This window comes from Saimiri boliviensis, chromosome 12, assembly GCF_048565385.1.
Source record: "Saimiri boliviensis isolate mSaiBol1 chromosome 12, mSaiBol1.pri, whole genome shotgun sequence".
Classification (NCBI taxonomy): Eukaryota; Metazoa; Chordata; class Mammalia; order Primates; family Cebidae; genus Saimiri; species Saimiri boliviensis.
The window spans coordinates 54,337,030-54,362,906 of NC_133460.1; the positions used below are offsets into that span (position 1 = coordinate 54,337,030).

Here is a 25,877-nt window from a genome sequence, read left to right on the forward strand (position 1 = left end):
GTTGAGTTTGAGAACACACCATCTCAATACCAAAAAAAAAAAACAAAAAAACCCCATTTAATAAAAAATAGGCAAAAGGCTTGAATAGGTGTTTCTCCAAGCAAGATAAACAAATATCCAGTAAGCATATGAAAAGATGTTCAGCATGGCTAGTCATTACTGAAATCAAATCAAAATCACAATGAAATACTACTTCACATCCATAATAATGGCTACTATTAAGAAAAAATAACAAGTGTTAGCAAGACTATAGAGAAATTAGAACACTTTGTACATATTGCTACTAGGAATGTAAAATGATACAGCTGCTGTGGAAAATGATATGGTGACTCTTCAAAAAATTTAACGGAATTAACTTACAAGCCAGCAGTTCCACTTGTAGGTATATACCTGAAAGAAGTGAAAGCAGGGACTTGAACAGATATTTGTATACCCATGTTCACAACAGTATTATTCCTAATAGTCAGGAGATGGAAGCAACCTAAGTGTCCATGGATGGATGAATGTGTAAATAAAATGTGATATATACATAGAAGGGGATATTATTCAGCCTTAGAAGGAAAATTCCGGGCCAGGTACAGTGGCTCATGCCTGTAATCCAGCACTTTGGAAGGCCAAGGCAGGTGGATCATTTGAGGTCAGGAGTTTGAGACCCACCTAGCCAACGTGGTAAAACACTGTTTCTACTAAAAATTCAAGAAAATGAGCCAGGCATGGTGGTGTGTACCTGTAATCCCAGCTACTCGGGAAGCTGAGACAGGAGAATCACTTGAACCTGTGTGGCAGAGGTTGCAATGAGCCGACATCACTCCATTGCACTCCAGCCTGGGTGACACAGCGAGAACTCCATCTCAAAAAAAAGAAAATAGAAAATTCTGGCATACGGTATAACACAGATGAACCTTAAAGACTAAGTGAAATAAGTGAGACCCAAAAGAACAAATATTGCATAATTCTACTTATAGGAAATATCTAGAATAGAATGTAGATTATTTTCTTTTTCTTTCTTTTTTTTTTCGAGACCGGGTTTCTTCATGTTGATCAGGCTGGTCTCGAATTCCTGACCTCACATGATCCACCCACCTCGGCCTCCCAATGTGCTGGGATTACAGGCGTGAGCCACCGCGCCTGGCCCCAGAACATAGATTAGAGGATACCAGGAGCTGAGCATGAGCGAGGGATAGTGAGTTATTGCTTAATGGTTACAGGGTTTTTGCTTAGAATGATGATTAAGTTCTGGAGATGGATGGTGGTAATTGTGGCATGACAATGTGAATGTACGTAAGGAAACAGAACTATAACACTTGAAATGGTAAAAATGGTAAATGGTTATGTATAGTTAACCACACACAGAAAAGAACATGTATCTGTTATGTAGGTATTAGGAAACTGCTACTACTTGCCCCACAACTGCAACTGCTTTGTGACCCTTACAAAGTTAGTGACTGAAAACTGGAGAATTATTCGCACCAATATTTCCATAATCCTTGTTGATAGCCAAAACTTCAGTAAAACGACCCCCATTTCATCATCTGCTTTCCGTATCTCATCTCATGAGCATCTAGTTGGCTGAACCTGATTCACGGTAGATTCCTAGTTGGAAGGGACCCTGAGGAATGTGATGAGTTTTTCAGACTCTGTAGTAGGAGGAAGCAACTAGAGGGACACTAGAAAGGATACTGAGTGCTACTTTATCATATCTGCCACAGGCACTGAGTCAGTGGTGATTCATAGGTGGCAGTGCTCAAGTCAAGTCACCATTTCCAGTAGTGATGAGATTGTCCTGCAGCTGATAAGTTGGGAGGTGGGATGGGGACAAAGTTATCTCTTTTTGCAGCTAATGGGCTGATTTTGCCATGGTATTTGCAGTTTTAATGTGGTAGAACACATTTGAATTATGTAAATTATTGTAAAGAGATTTGGATCACTCTAATGGGATGCATTAAAGACTCATTGAAGAGTATCTGGGCTAATGTTTAGGAGTACCAAATTTAAGGTTGTTATGTTTATGATAAGCTTTTTTCATTTCATCAAGTATGGAGATAAGAATATAATGGAAAATATACTGAGTTCTTTTGCTGTTAGGCTGCTGAAATCTCTGATTAGTATGAACTAATTTGTTTGCAGAGAAAACAAACAAATTTACTAGTAAAGTGTTTACATGCTGAAAATTGCACTTCTCAAAAACAGTTTTCAAAAATTCTAGCCAGTGGTCACCTAGAAGATATTTCATGTTGTACAGAACAGTCAGGTGTTTTTGTTTATGTTACCTATGACTTAGAACTAAGTTTGAATAATTCCTGTTGATAATCAGATTCTACAGGAATGGACTGTTCTCTCAGCACCTTGATAATACAGTATTGACCTTTGATGCTTAAGTAATTTTTTCTTTTTCTTTTTTTTTTTTTTTTTTTTTTTTTTGAGACGGAGTTTCACCCTTCTTGCCCAAGCTAGAAGGCAATGGCGTGAAGTCGGTTCACTGCAACTTCCACTACCCAGGTTCAAACGATTCTCCTGCCTCAGCCTCCTGAGTAGTTGGGATTACAGGCTTGCGCTACCATGCCTGACTAATTTTTTTATTTTTGAGATGGAGTCTCACTCTGTTCCCCAGGCTGGAGTGCAGTGGCATGATCTTGGCTCACTGCAACCTCCACCTCCCAGGTTCAAGCAATTCTCCTGCCTCAGCCTCCTGAGTAGCTGGGATTACAGGCACCTGTCACCACGCCCAGCTAATTTTTGTTTTTTTAGTAGAGATGGGGTTTTGTTGTGTTGGCCAGGCTGGTCTTGGAACTCCTGACCTCATGATCCACCTGCCTCAGCCTCCCAAAGTGTTGGGATTATAGGTGTGAGCCACCTCGCCCAGCTAATTTTTTTTTCTTTTGTGTGTGTATGTTTTTAGTAGAAACAGTGTTTCACAACATTGGCCAGGCTGGTCTTGAACTCCTGACCTCAAGTGATCTGCCCTCCTCGAAATTCTGACGTGCTGAGATTATAGATGTAGACTGCCACCTAGCTCCGATTAACATTTTGGACAAGTACCAAGCTCTGCATGAAATGCCGTTTTGTTTTGTTTTGTTTTGTTTTTTGAGACATAGTCTTGCTCTATCGCCCAGGCTGAAGTGCAGTGGTGTAATCTCGGCTCACTGCAGCCTCCACCTCCTGGGTTCAAGTGATTCTCCTGCCTCAGCCTCCTGAGTAGCTGGAACTACAGGTGCATGCCAACACACCTGGGTAATTTTTGTATTTTTAGTAAAGAAGATGAGGAGGCCAGATCACCTGAGGTCGGGAGTTTCACAATGTTGGTCAGGATGGTCTCAATCTCCTGACCTCGTGATCTGCCTATGTAGGCCTCCCAAAGTGCTAGGATCACAGGCGTAAGGTGGACTAGGCTTTAGCGGTGTAACAAGAGTTAGTATTTAAATCAGACTTGTTGATACAGTTATTCCACTTTTAGAAATTTAACCTAAGGCACTGCAATGTTATTTATAATAATAATAAAATAGTGAACAATTGCTAACAGTGGGGAGATGGACAAATTATTGTGTAGTCATATAATGGAATGTTATAAAACTATCTTTTCAAAAGATATTTAATAACATTAGACAGGACTCATGCAATATTGTTAAGCAAAATAATACAGAATTATGTATGATGTGATTTTATAGAAAATTTTGTTTGTGAGAGAAATATAACAAATTATAAGCAGTGATTCTCCAGGGATTAGTTTTCAAATTTTCTGTTCTTCAATGAATATATATTGCTTCTATATATTTGGCTTTTTATTATAGAGATAGTTAATTATAAAAGACTCAAAGCATGCAGAAACTTGCAAACTAAAACACCTAAAAATCTTTCCTTAGTCCCTGACCTAGAGAAATGGAGACCAATTCGTCAATTTGTTTTTATGTGGATTTTGTTTTTGGTGTCACATCTAAGAAATCTTGGCTGGGCGTGGTGGCTCACGCCTGTAATCCAAACACTTTGGAGGTCAAGGTGGGCGGATCACCTGAGGTCCGGAGTTCAAGACCAGCCTGACCAACATGGTGAGACCCCCCCTCTCTTAAAAATAAATAAATAAATAAATAAATAATTTTTTTGAAAAAGAAATCTTTGTCCAGCCCACATCAGAAATATTTTCTCCTATGTTTTCTTCTAGAAATTTTCTAGTCTTGGGTTTTATGTTAGGTCTATGATCCATTTTCAGTTAATTCTTATATGTGGTAGAAGTATGGGTTGAGATTTTTTAATACGGATATCCATATGTTTCAGCATTATTTAATGAAAAGACTGTGTTTTCTCCTGAATTACCTGTGCACATTTGTAGAAAATCAGATATCTGGCTGGGCACAGTGGCTCACGCCTGTAATCCCAGCACTTTGGGAGGGCAAGGAGGCCAGATCACCGGAGGTTGGGAGTTTGAGACCAGCCTGACCAACGTGGAGAAACGCCGTCTCTACTAAAAATACAAAAAAATTAGCTGGACGTGGTGGCACATGCCTATAATCCCAGCTACTCAGGAGGCTGAGGCAGGAGAATTGCTTGAACCTGGGAGGTGGAAGTCGCAGTGAGCCCAGATGGTGCCATTGCACTCTAGCCTGGGCAATGAGAGCAAACTCCATCTAAAAAAAAGAAAAGAAAATCAGATATCTATATATGTATAAGTCAGTTTCTGGACTCTGTATTCTGTTTCCTTGATTTATGTTAATACCACTTTGTCTTGATAAGAGTGCTGAGATAGGCAGAATTCTCCGGGTTCAAGCAATTCTCCTGCCTCAGCCTCCTGAGTATCTGGTACTATAGGCACATACCACCATGCCTGGCTAATTTTTGTGTTTTTAATAGAGACAGGGTTTTGCCATGTTGGCCAGGCTGGTTTTGAACTCCTGACCCCAAGTGATCCACCCACCTCTGTCTCCCAAAGTGCTGGGATTACAGGCATGAGCCACTCCGCCCTGCCAAGATAGGCAGAATTCTGAAATGACCCCTACTGACCTATGCTCTTGTATAATGGGAGGGAGCTGTAATCCCACCTAATCATGGGATATCACTCCCATGGTGACTAAGAAAAGGTGATTATCCTCAGTGGACCTGATCTAATCAGACAAACCCTTAAAAGGGAGTGGGCTTTTCCTGGAGAAATAATCCAAGTAAAGGGGGAGGGAATTCAACATAGAAAAAGCTGCTGATTTTCAGGAAAGGAGGAGGCCATGTAGTAAAGAATTCGAGTGATCAGTAAGCTTATGGTAATTTGTTACAAAGCAATAGAAAACAAGTACAAGTAGTTGTATAATAAGTATTTAAATCAGCTATTTATGAAATATATCAATATCTACTAAATTAAAAGCCTGTTGGGATTTTGGGTTGAATGTATAGGTAAGTTTGGAGAAAATCGTCATCTTAACAGTATTGATTCTTCTGACCTACTCATTTCTCATTTTTAGGTATTTAATTTGTCTTAGCAGTGTTTTGTTGTTTTCAACATACAGGTCTTTCCCATGTTTTGTTAGATTTGTCCTTGAATATTTCATATTATTTAATGCTATTATAAATGATATTTTATACATTTTAATTTTTGAATGTTGCTAGTATATGAAAATACAATTGATGGCTGCATGTGGTAGCTCATGCCTGTAATCCCACACTTTTGGAGGCTGAGGGGGGTGAATCTTCTGAAATTAGGAGTTTGAGATGGGTCTGGGCAACATAGTGAAACTTTGTTTCTACCAAAAAATATTAAAAATTAGCCAAGTGTGGTGTGCATGCACCTGTAATCCCAGCTACTTGGAAGGCTGAGGTGGGAAAATGGCTTGAGCCTGGGAGGTGGAGGTTGCAGTGAGCTGAGATCATGGCACTCTACTCCAACCTGGGTGACAGAGTGAGATCCTGTCGAAAGAAAGAAAGAGAGAGAGAGAGAGAGAGAAAAGAAAGAGAAGAAAAGAAAGAAAGAAGGAAAAGAAAGAGGAAGGAAGGCAGGGAAGGAAGGAGAAGGAAGGAAGGAAGGAGAAAGAAAGAATTCATTTTTGTTTGTTGATATTATATGTAGCAATCTTGCTAAACTGACTTATTCTAGTAACAGTTTCTGGTGGAATCTATTGAATTTTCAACATAAATCAAGTTTTCAGCAAATAGAGTTTTATTTCCTTCTTTTTAATTTGTATGCCTTTTACTTTTTCTTATCTTATTACACTGACCAGAACTTCTGATGTTTCATAGAAGTGGTGAGTGTGACAGTCTTGCTATGCATCTTTTATTTTCTTTTCCTTGCTTTTTAGAAAATTTTAGGCTGGGCACAGTGGCTCACACCTGTAATCCCAGCACTTTGGGAGGCCAGGGTGGGAGTTTGAGACTACCCTGACCAACATGGAGAAACCCTGTCTCTACTAAAAATACAAAACTACCTGGGTATGTTGGTGCATGCCTGTAATCCCAGCTATTCGGGAAGCTGAGGCAGGAGAATCTCTTGAACCCAGAAGGCAGAGGTTGCGGTGAGCCAGATCACGCCACTGCAGTCCAGCCTGGGCAACAAGAGCAAAACTCCATTTCAAAAGTAAAAGTTTGTTTTGTTTTATTTATTTATTTCTTTTGAGACAGAGTCTCACTCCGTTGAACAAGTATTTATTTCACCTTTGCTTTTGAAGAATATTTCACTGGACATACAATTATAGGTTGACATTTTTTTCTTTCAGTACTTTAAAGATGTTTCACTGTATTCTACCTTGCCTTGTGCCCAGTAAGAAATCTCTTATTATTCTTTTTTTTTTTTTGAGACGGAGTTTCGCTCTTGTTACCCAGGCTGGAGTGCAATGGCACAATCTCGGCTCACCGCAACCTCCGCCTCCTGGGTTCAGGCAATTCTTCTGCCTCAGCCTCCCGAGTAGCTGGGACTACAGGCACGTGCCACCATGCCCAGCTAATTTTTTGTATTTTTTTAGTAGAGACGGGGTTTCACCATGTTGACCAGGATGGTCTCGATCTCTCGACCTCGTGATCCACCCGCCTCGGCCTCCCAAAGTGCTGGGATTACAAGCTTGAGCCACCGCGCCCGGCCCTCTTTTTGCTTTTTAAGATTTTCTCATTGTCACTATTTTTAAGTAATTTGATTCTGATATGCCTTGGTATAGTTTTCTTCTTGTTTCTTATGTTTGGAGTTTCTTAAGCTTCTTGGATACACATGTTTATGGTTTTCACCAAATTTGGAAAAATTTTGGCCGTTGTTACTTCAAATACTTTCTTCTGTTCTCTCTTTTCTTTTGGAGGCTCTTTGATGTTGTTCCATCTCTCACTGATGTCCTTTCTTGAGTGTATGTGTGCATGGTAAAATATATGCAACAAAATTTATCATTTCAACCATTTTTTATACAATTCAGTGGCATTAAGTACATTCACTGTGTTGTGCAGTTATTACCACCATCCATCTTCAGAAGTTTTAAAAATCTTCCCAAAATGAAATTCTGTATCTATCAAAAAATGATTCATTCTCCCCGCTCCCAGTACCTGACAGCCACCATTCTACTTTATGTCTCTGTGAATTTCATTACTCTAGTTACCTCATATAAGTGGAATTATACAATTATTTGTCCTTTAGTGACTGGTTTATTTCACTTAGGATAATGTCTTTAAGGCTCATCCATGTTGTAGCATATGTCAGAATTTCCTTCCTTTTTAAGGCTGAATAATACTCTCTTTTTAAAAATTCTCTTTTTTGTCTGTGTTTTATTTTGAATAGTTTCTTTTCTTTTCTGTCTTTCTTTCTTTTCTTCCTTTTTTTTTTTTTTTTTTTTTGAGATAGGCTTTCGTTCTGTTGCCCAGGCCAGAGTGTAGTGGCATGATCTTGGCTCACTGCAGCCTTGAACTCCTGGGCTCAAGTGATCTTCTCGCCTCAGCCTCCGAGTAGCTGGGACTACAAGCATGCGCAACCATGCCTGGCTAATTTTTAAAAATTATTTATAGAGATGAGGTCTCACTGTGTTGCCAAGGCAGGTCTTGAACTCCTGGGCTCAAGCAAATCCTCCCACCTCAGCCTCCCAAAGTGTTGGGATTGCAGCCAGTGTCTTTGAATTGTTTCTATTGTTATTTACATTTATTGCTCTTATCTTCTGCAGTGTCTCATCAGTTATTAGTCCCATCCAGGGTAATTTTTGTCTCAGATAATGTCATTTTATCTCTAGAACTTTGAGTTGGGTCTTTTTTTTTATGTATCTATTTACTTTTTTTGTTGAGATGGTACAAGGGGCGGGGGTAGGGGAGCATCTAGCTTTGTTGCTTAGGCTGGTCTTGAACTGGCCATAAGGGATCCTCCTGCCTCACCTCCCAAAGTGCAGGGATTACAGGCGTGAGCCACCACCTGGCCATTATGTGTCTATTTCTTCATTTAACTTTTTGGACATAATGTGATAAACAATTATCATAACTGTGTTAATTTCCTTCTCTGCTAATTTTATTATCTGTGTCAGTTCTTGATTGATTGACTTTTCTCCTCATTATAAGTGATACTTTCCCACTTCTTTGCATGCCTGATAATCTTTGACTAGATGTCAGACACTATGAATTTCATTGTTGGGCTCTGGATACTTTGGCATTTCTATTAATATTCTTGAGCTTTTTGTGGCATGCTGTTCAACTACTTGAACACATTTTGATCTGAGTCTTCCTTTTAAGATTTGTTAGGATGAACCCAGAGACATGTTTAGTCAGTGGTAGGGTTTCTTAATAGCAGCACCATGACATTTGGGGCCAAATAATTCTTTGTTAGGGAAAGGGGTAGTCCTGTGCATTATGTAGATACAGAATGTTTAACAGCACCCCCACCAACCAAAGTTGTGACAACCAAAAATGTCTTCAGACATTGCCAAATGTTCTGAGAAGTGGGGAGAATTGCCCCTAGTTGAGAGCTGCTGCCTTAGGTTTAGTTTTGCCTCACTACTATGGCAGGATCTTTCTGTGTATTCTACCCAAAGCCACATGAATCAATCTACCCATAGCCTTTTTTCCATCTGACTATTTGGAATAGGCTCTTTTCTTGGCCTTACGTGAGTGCTGGGAATTCATTTCGGTGGTCTTTCCTTGGTCTTTTGTTTCCTTACATAGATGTGCTGATAGGCATTCAGCTAAATATTAAAGAGGTATCTGCAGATCTCTGGAGTTCTTGTCTGTGTATCTCCTCTCCAGTATTGTGCCCCGCAAACACTAGGCATCTTGTCAGCTCCATCTCAAGTCGGTGAGCCTGCCAGGTCTAACATGAGTTTCCCATCCTGTGCCTCTTGTCGCTAGGAAGCTCAAGGCCATAACCTGATTTGTTTGTTTCCTGCCTCTCAGGGATTTTCCTGATGTCCAGTATCTTGAAACTTTTTTTTCTCCATATATTTTGTTTGTTTTTTGGTTGTTTCAGGTGAGAGAATAAATCCGGCTCTTGTTAGTAAATCTTAGCCAGAAGCACATGTCCTATAACATACCATTTATTTGTATCAATTATTGGTAAAAGCTGAATTCTTAACATTATTAAACATTTACTAATCTAATTTCCTGTTTTATCAGTTTGTATTTGTCATTCAAAGTCTCCTGTTCCCTGTAATTTCCTTGGTACAACATAAATATTAAATGAGCCCTAAAGCTTTTTATCATCTTTTAATATACCTCTTTCATGCAGGCTCTCATAATGGTAGCTAAGTAGTGATTTTAGTATGGGCCTCTTAACTATTACATAGTAGCATACAATTAAAGGGCATGCACTGACCTGATAAAGCAGAACAGTGAAATGTATCATGCTTTTAGGGCATTCCCACAGCAGGCTCAAAGACTTCTAAGAGATTTCTATGTGTAGCTCATATTTTCTAAAACATCAGCATCAAAGCCTGTTAGCCTGATTGAGGTTGTAAAGAACTGGGGAGCTAAGACATGGGAAAAAAACATATGAAAGAAGAGAAGAATCATTTTGAACAGAGTATGAGAGGAAACTGTACTAACGACTAATGCTTTAAGAATGGGAGTGACATGGAACCCATTGGTGGTAAGTTGTTAGAGAAAGGGGAATAACAGACTAGAAATAATGTGACTGAAGAAATCTAGCCTTGTTTTATATGAAAGAAACTTGTCTCTCAGATTTGCTGTATCATAACTACTACAGAGATTATAGCCATGTGCTTGTTGGATATTTAAGGATGAAGTAATTTAGTCAAGAGCATACCTTGGGTAAAAGAAGATATGTATAGTAGGAAGGGTGAAACCATCTAGTTATCCATGTGAACTGAAACAGCAAAATCATATTTCTAATGGAATTCTATATATGATATAAATGATATAAAAGAATATAACACATAAATGTGTAAATTCCGTGTGCTAAAGTGAATACATCGTAATTCTTTGACATTTGAGGTGGTGATGATATGCTACAGCTAAAAAGAGTGAGAGAAGAGTTTTTGTTATTCCATAGTGCATAAGAATTAGACAACTTTTTAAAAAAAATAAAGACTCCTTGTAAATGGATGTGATAATTTTTGAAGACAGAAACTATGTGGGTCGATAATAAAAGTTTTTTTGTGAAACAAAATATGACTTAAGGCTTTCAAAAAATTAAGATTGCTTTTAGTAATAATGAAATAAGTGCTTAATGGTTAACTGACATTTCCCTGACATTCATCTGTGGGTGGATTTTATCAAGCTTATTTCTTGTTTTCTAAATAGTTTCGATGATACAAATGGTGCTCATGTAGATAAAGTGTCTGCCTTTGCCAAATGATTGTAAGTCTTCATGGTAAGAGTTTACGTGGGTAGAAAAGGAATGCGGACCAGTACCAGCTTTTTACTTTTCTCACTATGAGGAAGCACAGAAAGTTTTTCATAGCCAAAAATGCATTTATAAGGCCATAATAAACACTCAAATCAAGAATTATTACATTGTGGGGAAAGGAAGAGGATGTTGTCCTCATTCATTTGTCCTTCAGGATAGAAGGGTATTCATTTGTATTGATGTTTTATTTGGTTTTTCAAGACTTTGAAAATAAAGTTTAACATAACATATATAGAGAAAAGTATAGATCACAATTATACAGCTTGATGAATTTTCACAAAAGGAACAAATCTGTATAACTAATATCCAGATTTTTAAAAAAGAACATTTATATTAGAACTGGTGTGGGGTTTTTTGTTTGTTTGTTTGTTTGTTATGTTTTGTTTTGTTTTGTTTTGAGACAGAGTCTTGCTCTGTTGCCCAGGCTGGAGTGCAGTGGCACAATCGGCTCACTGCAACCTCTTCCTCCCGGCTTCAAGTGATTCCCCTGCCTTAGCTTCCCAAGTAGTTGGGATTACAGACACCTACCACCATGCTCAGCTAATTTTTTGTATTTTTAGTAGAGATGGGGTTTTACCATGTTGGCCAGGAGGGTCTCGAACCTCCTGACCTCGTGATCTGCCTCCCTCGGCCTCCCAAAGTGCTGAGATTACAGGTGTGAGCCACTGCACCCAGCCCGAGTAGGCTTTTTAATTAAGTTATAACTGATGCTGTGGAAAAGCCATTTGTAAAATGTCTTTCTTTAAAAATCTTTGGTTATTGACTTTTCTTCTGCCGTTGGAATCATATGCATAAAATTATTAGTATGTTAATCTATTGAAAATCATTCATTATTGAATAATTTTTGTTTCTTTTACTATAGAAGCCAATAGGATAGTATAAGTAAATTACTGTTTCTGGTGTGTATGTGTGTGTGTGTGTGTGTGTGTGTGTGTGTATTTTTTTTTTTTTTTTTGAGACAAGATCTCCCTGTTGCTCAGGCTGGAGTGCAGTGGCACACTGCAGCTTTGACGTCCCAGACTCAAGTCATCCTCCCACTTCAGCATACCAGGTAGCTAGGACTACAGGCTATGCCCAAGCTAATTTTTTTTTTTTTTTTTTAATGGAGATAGGGACTTGCTATATTGCCAAGACTGATCTTGAACTCCTGGCCTTAAATAATCCTCCCAACTCAGCCTCTCAAAGTGCTGGGATTATAGGCATGAGCCACTGCACCTGGCCTTTTTCTGGTATATTTATGTGTGTTTGTCTTTGAAGAAATTGTTAGGCCACACTGAAGCTTTTGTTTTGTTTTCCTGTTTTCTCTTGACAGGCAGCGGAGGAGGAAATGGCAGGTCCTAATCAACTCTGCATTCGCCGCTGGACTACCAAGCATGTAGCTGTGTGGCTGAAGGATGAAGGCTTTTTTGAATATGTGGACATTTTATGCAATAAGCACCGACTTGATGGAATCACATTGTTAACATTGACTGAATATGATCTGCGGTCTCCTCCTCTGGAAATCAAAGTCTTAGGGGACATTAAAAGGTTAATGCTCTCGGTCCGAAAATTGCAGAAGATACATATTGATGTTTTGGAAGAGATGGGCTACAACAGTGACAGTCCCATGGGTTCCATGACCCCTTTCATCAGTGCTCTTCAGAGTACAGACTGGCTCTGTAATGGAGAGCTTTCCCATGACTGTGACGGACCCATCACTGACTTGAATTCTGATCAGTATCAGTACATGAATGGTAAAAACAAACATTCTGTTCGAAGATTGGACCCAGAGTACTGGAAGACTATACTGAGTTGTATATATGTTTTTATAGTATTTGGATTTACATCTTTCATTATGGTTATTGTCCATGAGCGAGTGCCTGACATGCAGACCTATCCACCACTCCCAGATATATTTTTAGACAGGTAAGTTTTGTTTCTAGGTGCTAAGTTTGTAGGCAGTTGTTACAAAAACAGCAGCGATGATATATTTATGATAATTATATTGTTTCTTATTGTGGTAGATGTATACTTTCTATTTGCTTTATCTGGGGGTATAAAAAGATATGCTTTGAAATCACCTTTTTCACTTAAGAGTAAGTTAGGTCTTCAGCCTAGGTGAGTGAGAAAAACCACTGCTTCATTTTTTTAAATTTAATTTAATTGTATTTTATTTTCTATTTTGAGACTGTCTCATACTACACTATCATCCAGGCTGGAATGCAGTGGCACAACCATGGCTCACTGCAGCTTCAGCCTGTCGTGCTTAAGCAATCCTCCCACCTCAGCCTCCCAAGTAACTGGGACTATTGACATGTGCCACCACGTCCAGCTAATTTTTAAGTTTTTTGTAGAGATAGAGTCCCAATGTGTTGCCCTGGCTGGTCTTTAACTCCTGGGCTCAAGTGATCCTCCTGCGGTAGCCTCTCAAAATGTTGGGAATTACAGGCATGAGCCATCATGCCTGGACTGCTTTATTTATTTTTGTATAGTTATAGCTCCTTGGGTACTTTAGATTTTAAAAGGGTATCCTGGAATGATGTTTGTAATAAATGGAACTTGGTTGCCTTTTTTTTTTTTAATGAAGAATAGAGTTCTGCTGTTTCAAAAATATTGATGGTGTCATATCATCAAATGAATTGGAACTATCATAAAGAATACAAATGGATTCAATGATAGCATGCTGCTTTTATTAAATACTGAATACATAAAAAAAGAATACAGTTTATATGTGTAATGTATGAAAAATAAGAATAGAACAGGCTGGGCATGGTGGCTTATGCCTGTAATCCCAGTACTTTGGGAAGCCCAGGTGGGAGGATTGCTTCAGTCCAGGAGTTCAAGACCAGCCTACAAGTTCAAGACTTGCAACATACCAAGACCCCCATCTCTCCAAAACATTAGAAATTAGCCAGGCATGGTGGCACATGCCTGTAGTCCTAACTATTCAGAAGGCCAAGGTGGGAGGCTCACGTGAGCCTAAGAGGTCAAGGTTACAGTGAGCTATAGTTGCACCACTCCAGCCAAGGCAACAGAGCGAGACCCTGCTTGTCTCCAATAATAATAGTGATAATAATAATAAAGCAAACAAGTACTAAGAACTGTTTTCACATTTTTTATTTTTAAATCTTTTTAAAATTTATAGTACTTTCTTTTTTGTTTGGTTTGGTTTTGTTTTCATTCTTTAGATGGAGTCTCACTCTGTTGCCCAGGCTAGAGTACAGTGGCACAATGTCATCTCCCTGCAACCTCCACCTCCCTGGTTCAAGCAATTCTCCTGCCTCAGCCTCCCAGGTAGCTGGGATTATAGGCACTCATCCCCATGCCTGGCTAATTTTTGTATATTTAATAGAGATGGGGTTTCACCTTGTTGGTCAGGCTGGTTTCAAACTCATGACCTCTAGTGATCCACTCACCTTGGCCTCCCAAAGTGCTGGGATTACAGGTGTGATGCACTGCTCCTGGCCCTTGTTTTTGTTTTTAGGGGTTTTTATTGTTTTTTTGTTTTTTGTTTTTGAGACAGCTTCTCACTCTTGTCGCCAGGCTGGAGTGCAGTGGCATGATCTCTGCTCACTGCAACCTCAACTTTCCTGGTTCAAGCTATTCTTCTACCTCAGCCTCCCAAGTAGCTGGGACTACAGCCACCACCACACCTGGCTAATTTATTTTTAGTAGAGCCAGGGTTTCACCATATTGGCCAGGCTGGTCTCAAACTCCTGACCTCAAGATCCGCCCTCCTTGCCCTCCTGAAGTAGCTGGGATTACAAGCATGAGCCACCTCGCCAAGCCCCTTGTATTTTTTTTATAAAACATTTTGCCCTTCTAAAAGTGCCTTGGCTGGGTATGGTGGCTCACACCTGTAATCCCAGCACTTTGGGAGGCCAAGGCAGTTGGGATCACCTGAGATCAGGACTTCGAGATCAGGAGTTCGAGACCAGCCTGGCCAACATGGTCAAACCCCGTCTCTACTGAAAATACAAAAATTAGCCAGGCATGGTAGCACATGCTTGTAATCCCAGCTACTCAGGAAGGTGAGGCAGGAGGCCAAAGTTGAACCTGGGAGGCAGAGGTTTCAGTGAGCCGAGATTGCACCATCACACTCCAGCCTGGGTGTCAGAGTGAGACTCTGTCTTAAAAAATAAAATAGCCGGGCACGGTGGCTCAAGCCTGTAATCCCAGCACTTTGGGAGGCCGAGGTGGATGGATCACGAGGTCAAGAGATCGAGACCATCCTGGTCAACATGGTGAAACCCTGTCTCTACTAAAAATACAAAAAATTAGCTGGGCATGTTGGTGCGTACCTCTAATCCCAGCTACTCAGGAGGCTGAGGCAGGAGAATTGCCTGAACCCAGGAGGCGGAGGTTGCGGTGAGCCGAGATCGTGCCATTGCACTCCAGCCTGGGTAACAAGAGTGAAACTCTGTCTCAAAAAAAAAATAAAAAAATAAAGTAAGGAGAACTTATTGAAAGCTGGTTAAGAAGTTGTTACATCCCTGTATCTCTTCTCCTGTTCTATACCATTTTTCCAAATGTAAACTGAAGATTCCAAGGAAGTAAAGAAGAAATCATGTGGCTATCTGGGGAAAATAGCACTTTTAGGCAAAGGAAACAGCTGGATGCAAAAATCTGAACTGGGATTGTGCCAAGCAGGCTTAAGTAATAACCAGTGAGAGATGAGAAGAGCAGATCTGAGAGGAAACACGAAGCCAGATTGTATAAGGACTTGAGGACCACTGTAAGGACTTCAGCTTTCATTCTAAATGAAGAGGGAAGCCATTAGAAAGTACTAAGGTGGAGAGTCGAGGGATCTAGCTTCTGTTTTAAAAGATCATTCTAGTTGTTGTATTGGGAATAGCCTGGGAGTATGGGTGGGGAACTGGAGATCATTTAAGAATTTACTAAATTCGGCCGGGCGCGGTGGCTCAAGCCTGTAATCCCAGCACTTTGGGAGGCCGAGGCGGATGGATCACGAGGTCAAGAGATCGAGACCATCCTGGTCAACATGGTGAAACCCCGTCTCTACTAAAAATACAAAAAATTAGCTGGGCATGGTGGCGTGTGCCTGTAATCCCAGCTACTCAGGAGGCTGAGGCAGGAGAATTGCCTGAACCCAGGAGGCGGAGGTTGCGGTGAGCCGAGATCGCGCCATTGCACTCCAACCTGGGTAACAAGAGTGAAACTCCGCCTCAAAAAAAAAAAAAAAGAATTTATTAAATTCATCTAGACATTCCGGTTGGTGACTCACACCTGTAATCCCAGCACTGTGGGAGACTGAGGCGGCAGATCACAAGGTTAAGAGATCGAGACCAACCTGGCCAACATGGTAAAGCCCTGTCCCTACTAAAAATACAAAAATTAGCCAGATGTGGTGGCAGGCGCCTATAATCCAGCTACTTGGGAGGCCAAGGCAGGAGAATCGCTTGAACCTGGGAGGCGGAGGTGGCAGTGAGCTGAGATTGCATCGTTGCACTCCATCCTGGACGATAGAGCAAGACTCTGTCTAAAAAAAAAAAAAATTCATCTAGACAAAGAAGATGTTAGATTGGATGAGAACGGTGGCAGAGATGGTATGAAAGAGTCAAATTCTATATGTATTTTGAAATTCTAGCTAATGGAATTTGCTGATGAATTTGGATTTGATGAATTAAGAGAAAGAGAGAAGTCAAATATTATTCCAAGGTTTGGGTTTTGTTTGTTTGTTTTGTTTTGTTTTGTTTTTGAGACAGGGTCTCACTCTGTTCTCCAGGCTAGAGTTTAGTGGTACCGTCACAGATCACTATAACCTCAGATTCCTAGGCTTAAGTGATCTTCCGCCTTAGCCTCCTGAATCACTAGGACTACAGGTGTGTGCCACCACAACTGCCTGATTTTTAAATCTTTTGTAGAGATGGGGTTTTGCTATGTTGCCTCGGCTGGTCTCAGACTTTTGGCCTCAAGTGATCCTCCCATCTTGGCCTCCCAAAGCACTGGGATTGTAGGCGTGAGCTACCACCCCCAGTCTATTCCAAGATTTTTTAACCTGAGCATCTGTAAAGATGGGGTTGCCATTTACAGAGATGGGAAAACTGTGAAAGGAGCTGACCTGGAGGGAAAATTAAGGGTTTGGTTTTCGACGTGTCAGGTTTAAGATACATTTTACAGCAAAATCAGATGTCAAGTAAGGATGGAAATATGAGCAGAACTTCAGAGAGATTGAGAGAGAGAGAGAGAGAGAGAGAGAGAGAGAGAGAGAGAGAGAGAGAGATCTAGGCTAAGATTTGGGAATGGGGCCGGGCACGGTGGCTCAAGCCTGTAATCCCAGCACTTTGGGAGGCCTAGGCGGGTGGATCACGAGGTCAAGAGATCGAGACCATCCTGGTCAACATGGTGAAACCCCGTCTCTACTAAAAATACAAAAAACTAGCTGGGCATGGTGGTGTGTGCCTGTAATCCCAGCTACTCAGGAGGCCGAGGCAGGAGAATTGCCTGAGCCCAGGAGGTGGAGGTTGCGGTGAGCCGAGATCGCGCCATTGCACTCCAGCCTGGGTAACAAGAGCGAAACTCTGTCTCAAAAAAAAAAAAAAGGATTTGGGAATGGGCAGAGAGAATAGTATGCTGGAAGCCAAGCCAAAAAAAAAAGTATTTTAAGAAGTTAGGAACAATTGACTGTATCCAATGCTGCTGAGAGGGCAAGTAAGATGAGGATAGTTGACCACTGGCTTTAGCAACATGTTGGTCATCGGTGACTATGACAAGAGTTAATAAGGGCAAAATGGGTTACAATGGTTTCAGGAGAGAATGTGAGTTGTATTGGAATTTACGTGAAGATACTCCACAAATACGAAACAACATGAGTGCAATAGTATTTATGTGACACTGTGTAATAATTATAAGCATTGTAAATAATCTAAATGCTTACCCATGGGAAGGTGGTTGAATAGACTATGATACATCTATACAGTGGAATACTATTTAATCATAGAAAAGAATGAAGATGATTTCTGTGAACTGATACAAAATGATTTGCAGGAAAAACTCAGCAACAATAGCACCATGAACGCACAGATCATGGTTTTAAAATACTATTCCCAGGTCAGGTACGGTGACTCACTTCTGTAATCCCAGCATTTTGGGAGGCCCAGGCGGGAGGATTGCTTGAGTCCAGGATTTCTAGCCCAGCCTAGACAACATAGTGAAATTCAATCTCTACAAAAAATTAAAAATTAGTTAGATGTGGTGGTGTATGCCTGTAGCTACTTCAGAGGCTGAGTCAAGAGGATCACTTGAGCCCAAGAGATCAAGGCTGTAATGAGCTGTGGTCATGCCACTGCCCTCCAGCCTGGGCAACAAAACGAGACCCTTTGTTTGTTTTAGTAAGTAAGTAAACAAATAAATATATACCATTCCTCACAAAAATGGACCAGACCAGGGCTGGGATCAAACAAACAAAAAATAGTGGGGTGAGAGGGGAAGTTCTTCAAGAACAATATGGGCAAAATAAATGTGAATGGCATGATTATTCTGCCTCCTCCAGTGTATTCAGGCAAGTTATCAGTAGATGCTAAAATCTGTTAGGTGAAAGGCCACTGAGGGGGAGCTTATTCACATGATCTGAAAGTCTCATCTCACATATTACTTAATATGTGACCGAGGGAATGAGTAGCTTTAGAGTGGCAAGATCTGGAATGCATTATCTTAACCAAATGATCAAAAGTAGCATCACGGTTAGACAAACTGACATTATGTGCATTGGATGTGATGTCCACAGCATCACCTCTGTAACAATCTCATCCAAAACCAAAAAAGTTTAACCTATATCTAATTATGAAGAAACAATCAGATAAATCAAGAACATGGAATATTCTACAAGACAGCTGACATGGACTCTGAAAATGTCAGTGTCATGGCAGGCAAAAGCCAGGGGGAATTGTAAGGGAAATTGAAGAGACAACCAAGAGCAGCATGAACTTTAGTTAGATCCTATATCAAGAAAAAAAAAATACTGCTATAAAAGACATTTTGGGGACAATTAGGAAAACTGAAATATGGACTGCATATTAAATAATGATATTAAATCAGTGTTACAGTTTTTTAGGTGTGATAATATATTGAGTTATGAGGAAGATATCCTTGTTCCTAGAGAAACAAAGGGGGGAAGTGTCATAATGTCTGCAACTTACTTCGCGGAGGGGTTCAGCTTCCCCCAAAAGAGTTTGTTTGTATATGTTTATAGGTATATATAGAAAGGATGAAATAAAGCAAGTGTGACAAAGTGATCATTATTATAAATAATTGATGAGTTTAGGTGAAGAATATAGTATTTATTCTTTTAACCTTTTTTGTAGAATCAGAATATTTCAGATTAAAAGAATTAGGCCAAGAAATGAGAGAGGGAGAGAATGGGAACAGAGTAATTAGAGACAAAGTCTTTCCTGTAGGAGCAGGTTTTCCTGGAAGGGTAGCAGAAAAATGGATCTGTAGCTTGGGAAGGAGTGGGGAAGGATCTGGGGTCTAGAGGAATTTGTTTGTTTTTGCTTTTTTGATTGGCTATATTATATAGCATGTTTGTTGTATTAATAATAAGAAAGACTTGATTTTGGGAGGGGCGCAATGACATTAGAGGAAAGAGAGGGAGGATACAATGTTAGCACAGTGTTCTTGAGTAGATAAAAAAGAATGGGACCTTATGGCTGGGAGAGGCTGACCTTAGGCCCTTGGGTTGTTCCTTCATAACAGAGGGGAAGGTAGAAAATAGGAAGACAGGTGGAAGGGTGCCATGTGTAAATATGGACCACAAGGAAGTGCTCTCCTGATTATTTTTATTTTCTCCGCATAAAGACAGTGAGAATGGGGAGGAGGATGGAAGTTTGAGAAGGAAAGATGAGATGTATAAAATAAGCCATCTAATAGAGTAGGAGAGTGAATAGACTAGTATAATGCAGTAGCAGTACTTAATGGTCTCCTTGAGGTTAGTAGTCATGTTGGCATTGCATGTTTTTACCAGCCTCATTCAACAGCAGATACAGGTGTGGAATAGGTGGAGAACTATATTTAAGCAGGGTTGAGTTTACTAGGCAGTATGATGAAGGGAAAAGTGGGAAGGGAGTGGTTATAATAGGGACCATGGACTCATGTGGCTAAGGAAGGAAGTAAAGGATATGAGGTAGATGAAAAAATAATAAAAAACAAGCAAAAAAAAAAAAAAAAGCATAAAGCATAGTAGGAGAGAGAGCAGGAAATAGTCCAGCAGAACAATGAGGCCTTTATTGTTTTAAAGTATGCTGCGGTGGCTTACACCTTTAATCCCAGCATCTTGGGAGGCCGAGGCGGGTAGATCACCTGAGGTCAGGAGTGATTCATCCATACCATAGCATGTATCAGTACTACCTTCCTTTTTATTACCAAATAATATTCCATTCTATGGATGTACCCATTTTGTTTATCCATTTATCAGTTGTTAGGTGTTTGTGTTGTTTCTGCTTTTTGTCTGTTATTAGTAATGCTGCTATGAATATTCATATGCAAAGTTTTATATAGACATATATTTTCTTTTTTTTTAAAGATGGAGTCTCTCTCTGTCACCCAGGCTGAAGTGCAGTGGCACAATCTCAACTCACCACAACCTTCGTCTCCTGGGTCAAACAATTCTCATGCTTCGGCCTCCTGAGTAGCTGGGATTACATGTGCATACCATCATGCCTGGCTAATTTTTGCATTTTTAGTAGAGATGGGGTTTTACCATGTTGACCAGTCTGGTCTTGAACCCCTGATCTCAAGAGATACACCCACCTTGGCCTCCCAAAATACTAGGATTACAAGTGTGAGCCACGATGCCGGCAGGGCATTTATTATCAATTTGCAGTGAGGATTTCAAACCAACTTTTGCCTAACACTTTTTACCTACTATGCCACTCACTATAAAACTCCATGGTCTTAAACATCTAAACTTTATTCTTAGGAGAATGGTAGCAGATACTGTCAGTGTTCCTCTCATATCTCTTTTCCATTTCTTGCACATAGATACTTCCAATGTCCAGCAGCTATGTCTCTGTTGGAGGGCTGCTCTTGGGCTGCTGGAGCACACTTTGCCTGCTTGAAGAGATAGCCAAAAAGTACTTGGAAATTTACTTCCCACCAGCAGCTGTCCTTAACCAGTGACTCATTTCTTTTTGTCCTAATTGGGACAACATTTAGATGACCCCTACACTGTCCCAAATTCCCCATAGGCCTGAGCCAACGTTGCCCTTTCCTGAGTTTTCCACAGGGTTTTGCTTGATGTCTCACCCTTGCTTTGCTTCCTTGCTTTCTAATCTCATACCCCACTACCCTACGGGTTTTCTTAGAGAACATTTCCCTGTAATTGACTTTCACACCGATGTTTGTTTCAGGGTCTGCTTCTGAAGCTTATTTTACACAAATCCAAGATGTTCAGCACATAGAAACAGAAAATTAGAAGGAGATAGAGATGTTTCTAGAGGCAGGCCCACCTACAACAGTGAGAAGTGAGAGCTGATAACCATAATAGCAAGGGAGGAAACAGAAGCACTATAAAAAGCAAACATAATGGAAAAACCACATCAATCTGGGCTTAACTGCCCTTCATTTCTCAGTAGTCTCCAAGATCATTGCCATATACAGTGTAATCATCAGTATTCATACTGATGACTATGAATTACTAAAGAAAATTAAATTCTATTCAGAAAAAAGGCATATCCATGTATAATGCATTTTAAAAGCTTGGCTCAAAAATAATATAAGGGCCGGGTGCGGTGGCTCAAGCCTGTAATCCCAGCACTTTGGGAGGCTGAGGCGGGTAGATCACGAGGTCAGGAGACTGAGACCATCCTGGTCAACATGGTGAAACCCCATCTCTACTAAAAATACAAAAAATTAGCTGGGCATGGTGGCTCGTACCTGTAATCCCAGCTACTCAGGAGGCTGAGGAAGGAAAATTGCCTGAACCCAGGAGGCGGAGTTTGCAGTGAGCCGAGATTGTGCCATTGCACTCCAGCCTGGGTAACAAGGGCAAAACTCCGTCTCAAAAAATAATAATAATAATAATAATAATAATAATAATATGAGGGATTGAATACACATTTGACAAGTTCCTCACAACAGTCCACTAAAATGACAATAAAAGAGTGAAGAAACTGTATAATATAATCACATGAAAGCAAAATTAAATGAAAGTTTGGAAAGTAGAAAGCTAAGTACCTGCTGTGAAGTTGGGGATGGAAGGTGGCAGTGCCCAAGAGGTAAGTTTAAAGTACCAAGCATCACTCAAGGCTTGGTACAGATAGGAGCTAAATAGGGGAGAATTGCTTATAAATCTGTTTAAGCCTGGGCAACATGGTGAAACTCCATCTCCAAAAAATACAAAACTGAACCTGGCATAGTGGAGTGTGCCTGTAGTCCCAGCTACTTGGGAGTCTGAGGCGGGAGGATGGCTTGATCCCAGGAGGCAGAGGTTGTAGTTAGCCAAGATTGAGCCACTGCAATCTCAGCTAACGGCAACAGAGTGAGACCCTGTCTTTAAAAAAAAAAAAAAAAAAAAAAACTGCTTAAGCTTTTAGACCTGCTCTATTCTGACGGAAGACTAGTGGTCTGTTCTCCAGAGCAGCTGAATGTGAGGCACTGTAGACGTAGGGATACCATGTCCAGATGAGAACAAAGGTACTGTTTTCAAGAAGATTTTTAAAAGTCTGTATACCAATCACAGAGATTTCTAGCTCTTTTCTTTACGTAGCCAGACTTATTTCCTATCTCCTCTCTCACCCAACCCCAGTCTTCCAAGAAGGATAAGATTCCTTTCCTTAGAAAACCTAGAGAAAAACACTGTGAATAACTGGTTGGGATAGGATATCCTTTTCTTTCTTTCTTTCTTTTTTTGAGGTGGTATCTCTAAGCACTCCAGGCTGGAGTGCTGTGGCACAATCTTGGCTCACCTGCAACCTCCACCTCCTTGGTTCAAGCAATTCTCCTGCCTCAGTCTCCCAAGTAGCTGGGATTATAGGCATCCACCACCATGCCCAGCCAATTTTAGTATTTTTAGTAAAGATGGGGTTTCACCACATTGGCCAGGCTGGTCTCAAAACTCCTGACCTCGGGTGATCCGCCCACCTCAGCCTCCCAAAGTGCTGGGATTACAGGCATGAGCCACCACACCCAGCTTGGGATATCCTTATTTAGTCAACCAGATCTCCATGCACTCACTCTCAGTGAAACCCACAACTTGACAAAGCTCAGTCTATGCCCACAGAATATCTCATCTTTTTTAGTACTTTATGGTCAAATATGAATGGTCAGTCAAGAAACCAGACGTCTGAGAAAAACATTAATGCAAACAGAAAAAAAAAAGTAAATTAGAAAACACAAAATAGGGAACAGGCGAACACTTCAAAAAAACAACTTTCATAGTTTCATGAGAAATAAGAGATGTTGCATTCTATGTGACGGTAATGAGAGGCCAAAAGAAAATTCAGAGAAAAAGAGCTTTTGGAAAATAAATGAAAAGTAGAGGTTTAAAATCCAGCAGGGGCTGGGCACAGTGGCTCATACCTGTAATCCTAGCACTTTGGGAGGCCGAGGCAGCCAGATCCTCTGAAGCCAGGTGTAGTGGCAGGTATCTGTAATCCCAGCTACTCAGAAGGCTGAGGCCGGGAGAATTGCTTAAACCCAAGAGGTGAAAGTTGCAGTGAGCCAAGATCACACCACCAGACGCCAGCCTGGGCAACAGAGCAAGATTCTGTCTCAAAAAAATAAAATTGAGCAGGATTGGCTGGGCACCATGGCTCATACCTGGAGTCCCAGCACTTTGGAAGGCCAAGGCTAGTAGATAACTTGAGGTCAGGAGTTCGAGACCAGGCTGGCCAACATGGTGAAACCCCATCTCTACTAAAAGTACAAAAATTAGCTGGGCATGGTGGCAGGCACCTGTAATCACAGCTACTCGGGAGGCTGAAGCAAGAGAATCACTTGAATATGGGAGGTGGAAGTTGCAGTGAGCTGAGATCACGCCACTGCACTCCAGCCTGGGCAACAAGAGCGAAACTCCATCTCAAAAAAAAAAAAAAAGAAAAGAAAAGAAAAAAAGAAACAGGTTCTGAAAGGTGGGGGTACTTCATGACACAGATTTTTTCCTCTCTGTAAATATCATCTTCTGAAAGAGGTAAAAGTTATATAAAGCCAATTTTAAGGTCGTTATTAAAAGAGCACCTTACTGAAAAGGGTGGCATCATTCACATCCATACTTCTTCAATTCAAAATCATTTTGTTCTGTTCCAGCGTTCCTAGAATCCCATGGGCCTTTGCCATGACGGAAGTATGTGGCATGATTCTGTGCTATATTTGGCTCCTGGTTCTTCTTCTTCACAAGCACAGGTACCTCATTACTCCGTTAAAAGATTGAACATGTTTTGACTCTTCTATGAAGGTTATAAAACCTTATCTTTCTCTTTGCAGTTTGCTTGTTAATTTTCTTCTATGGTAATTGTGACATAGTTATTAACAAAGGAAAATGTTTTGAGTTTGATGAGTAAGAGTCAGCCTAAGATAATATCTACATATTTAATAATATCCTGAATGCATTTTGCAAGGAAATATCAGAGATGACGGTGATTTAGGCATAGGGCAACCCTTGCTGTATCGCTGATCACCCTCATCTCTGATCTAAAGAAAGATAAGAGGCCAGGCTCAACCACTCAAGCCTGTAATCTCAGCACTTTGGGAGGCTGAGGTGGGCAGATCACTTGAGGTTAAGAGTTTGAGACTAGCCTGGCCAACATGGTAAAACCCTGTCTCTACTAAAAATACAAAAATTAGCCAGGCATGGTGGCCCATGCCTTTATTCCCAGCTACTCGGGAGGCTGAGGCAGGAGAATAGCCTGAACCTGGGAGGCGGGAGTTGCAGTGAGCCAGAAATCACGCCAGTGCACTCAAGCCTTGGTGGCAGAGTGAGACTCCATCTCAAAAAAAAAGAAAAAGAAAGAAAGATAAGAAAGCCTTATCTTTCTTTAGAAACAAACTGGAAATGTCTCTTTCTGTAGAAGGATAGAGACTCTTCCAAGGACATTCTTAGGTCAGATGTTTAGGTGGAAGAAGTGGAAGAAATTTTCTCTGCTTGGAGGAAGCCCATTAAAAAAGAGATTATTGGCTGGGCTCGGTGGCTCAAGCCTGTAATCCCAGCACTTTGGGAGGCTGAGGCGGGTGGATCACGAGGTCAACAGATCGAGACCATCCTGGTCAACATGGTGAAACCCCGTCTCTACTAAAAATACAAAAAAATTAGCTGGGCATGGTGGCACGTGCCTGTAATCCCAGCTACTCAGGAGGCTGAGTCAGGAGAATTGCCTGAACCCAGGAGGCAGAGGTTGCGGTGAGCCGAGATCGCGCCATTGCACTCCAGCCTGGGTAACAAGAGCGAAACTCCGTCTCAAAAAAAAAAAAAAAAAGAGATTATTGGCCAGGCGCAGTGGCACATACCTGTAATCTCAGCACTTTGGAAGGCTGAGGCAGGAGGATTACTTGATCTCAGGAGGTCAAGGTTGCAGTGAGCTGTGACTGTGCCACTGCACTCCAACCTGGGTGACAAGAGTAAGACCCTATCTCCAAAAAAAAAAAAGAAAGAAAGAAAGATTATTTTGCACAACATGTACATATAGACTGTGTGGTTTACTTCAGATGGCATAGAGAGTTGCTAAATTGGAAAGTGATTCTTGGCACTTTCACCAAAAATGAAGGAAATAATTTATTTATTTTATTTTATTTATTTTTACTGCTTATTGTGGAGCAGGGCTAACTCCCCGGCATTGTGCCCAGCGTCAGCCGGAATAATTTTTTTAATTAAAAAAAGGAAGCATGGAGCCGGGCGCGGTGGCTCAAGCCTGTAATCCCAGCACTTTGGGAGGCCGAGGCGGGTGCATCACGAGGTCGAGAGATCGAGACCATCCTGGTCAACAAGGTGAAACCCCGTCTCTACTAAAAATACAAAAAGTTAGCTGGGCATGGTGGTGCGTGCCTGTAATCCCAGCTACTTAGGAGGCTGAGGCAGGAGAATTGCCTGAGCCCAGGAGGCGGAGGTTGCGGTAAGCCGAGATCGCACCATTGCACTCCAGCCTGGGTAACAAGAGCGAAA

General features: G+C 40.9%; 1 protein-coding gene across 2 annotated transcripts in view; it reads left to right on the forward strand.

The window, feature by feature from the left end:
- Positions 1–25,877, forward strand: part of SAMD8 (sterile alpha motif domain containing 8) — a 60,760-nt gene that overhangs the window by 17,205 nt on the left and 17,678 nt on the right. For both annotated transcript variants that reach the window (XM_010350465.3, XM_010350466.3), the window contains exons 2-3: positions 12,099–12,691; positions 24,029–24,124. In XM_010350465.3, the coding sequence (XP_010348767.2) occupies positions 12,099–12,691; positions 24,029–24,124 (689 nt within the window). The remainder of the gene's footprint in view (positions 1–12,098; positions 12,692–24,028; positions 24,125–25,877) is intronic.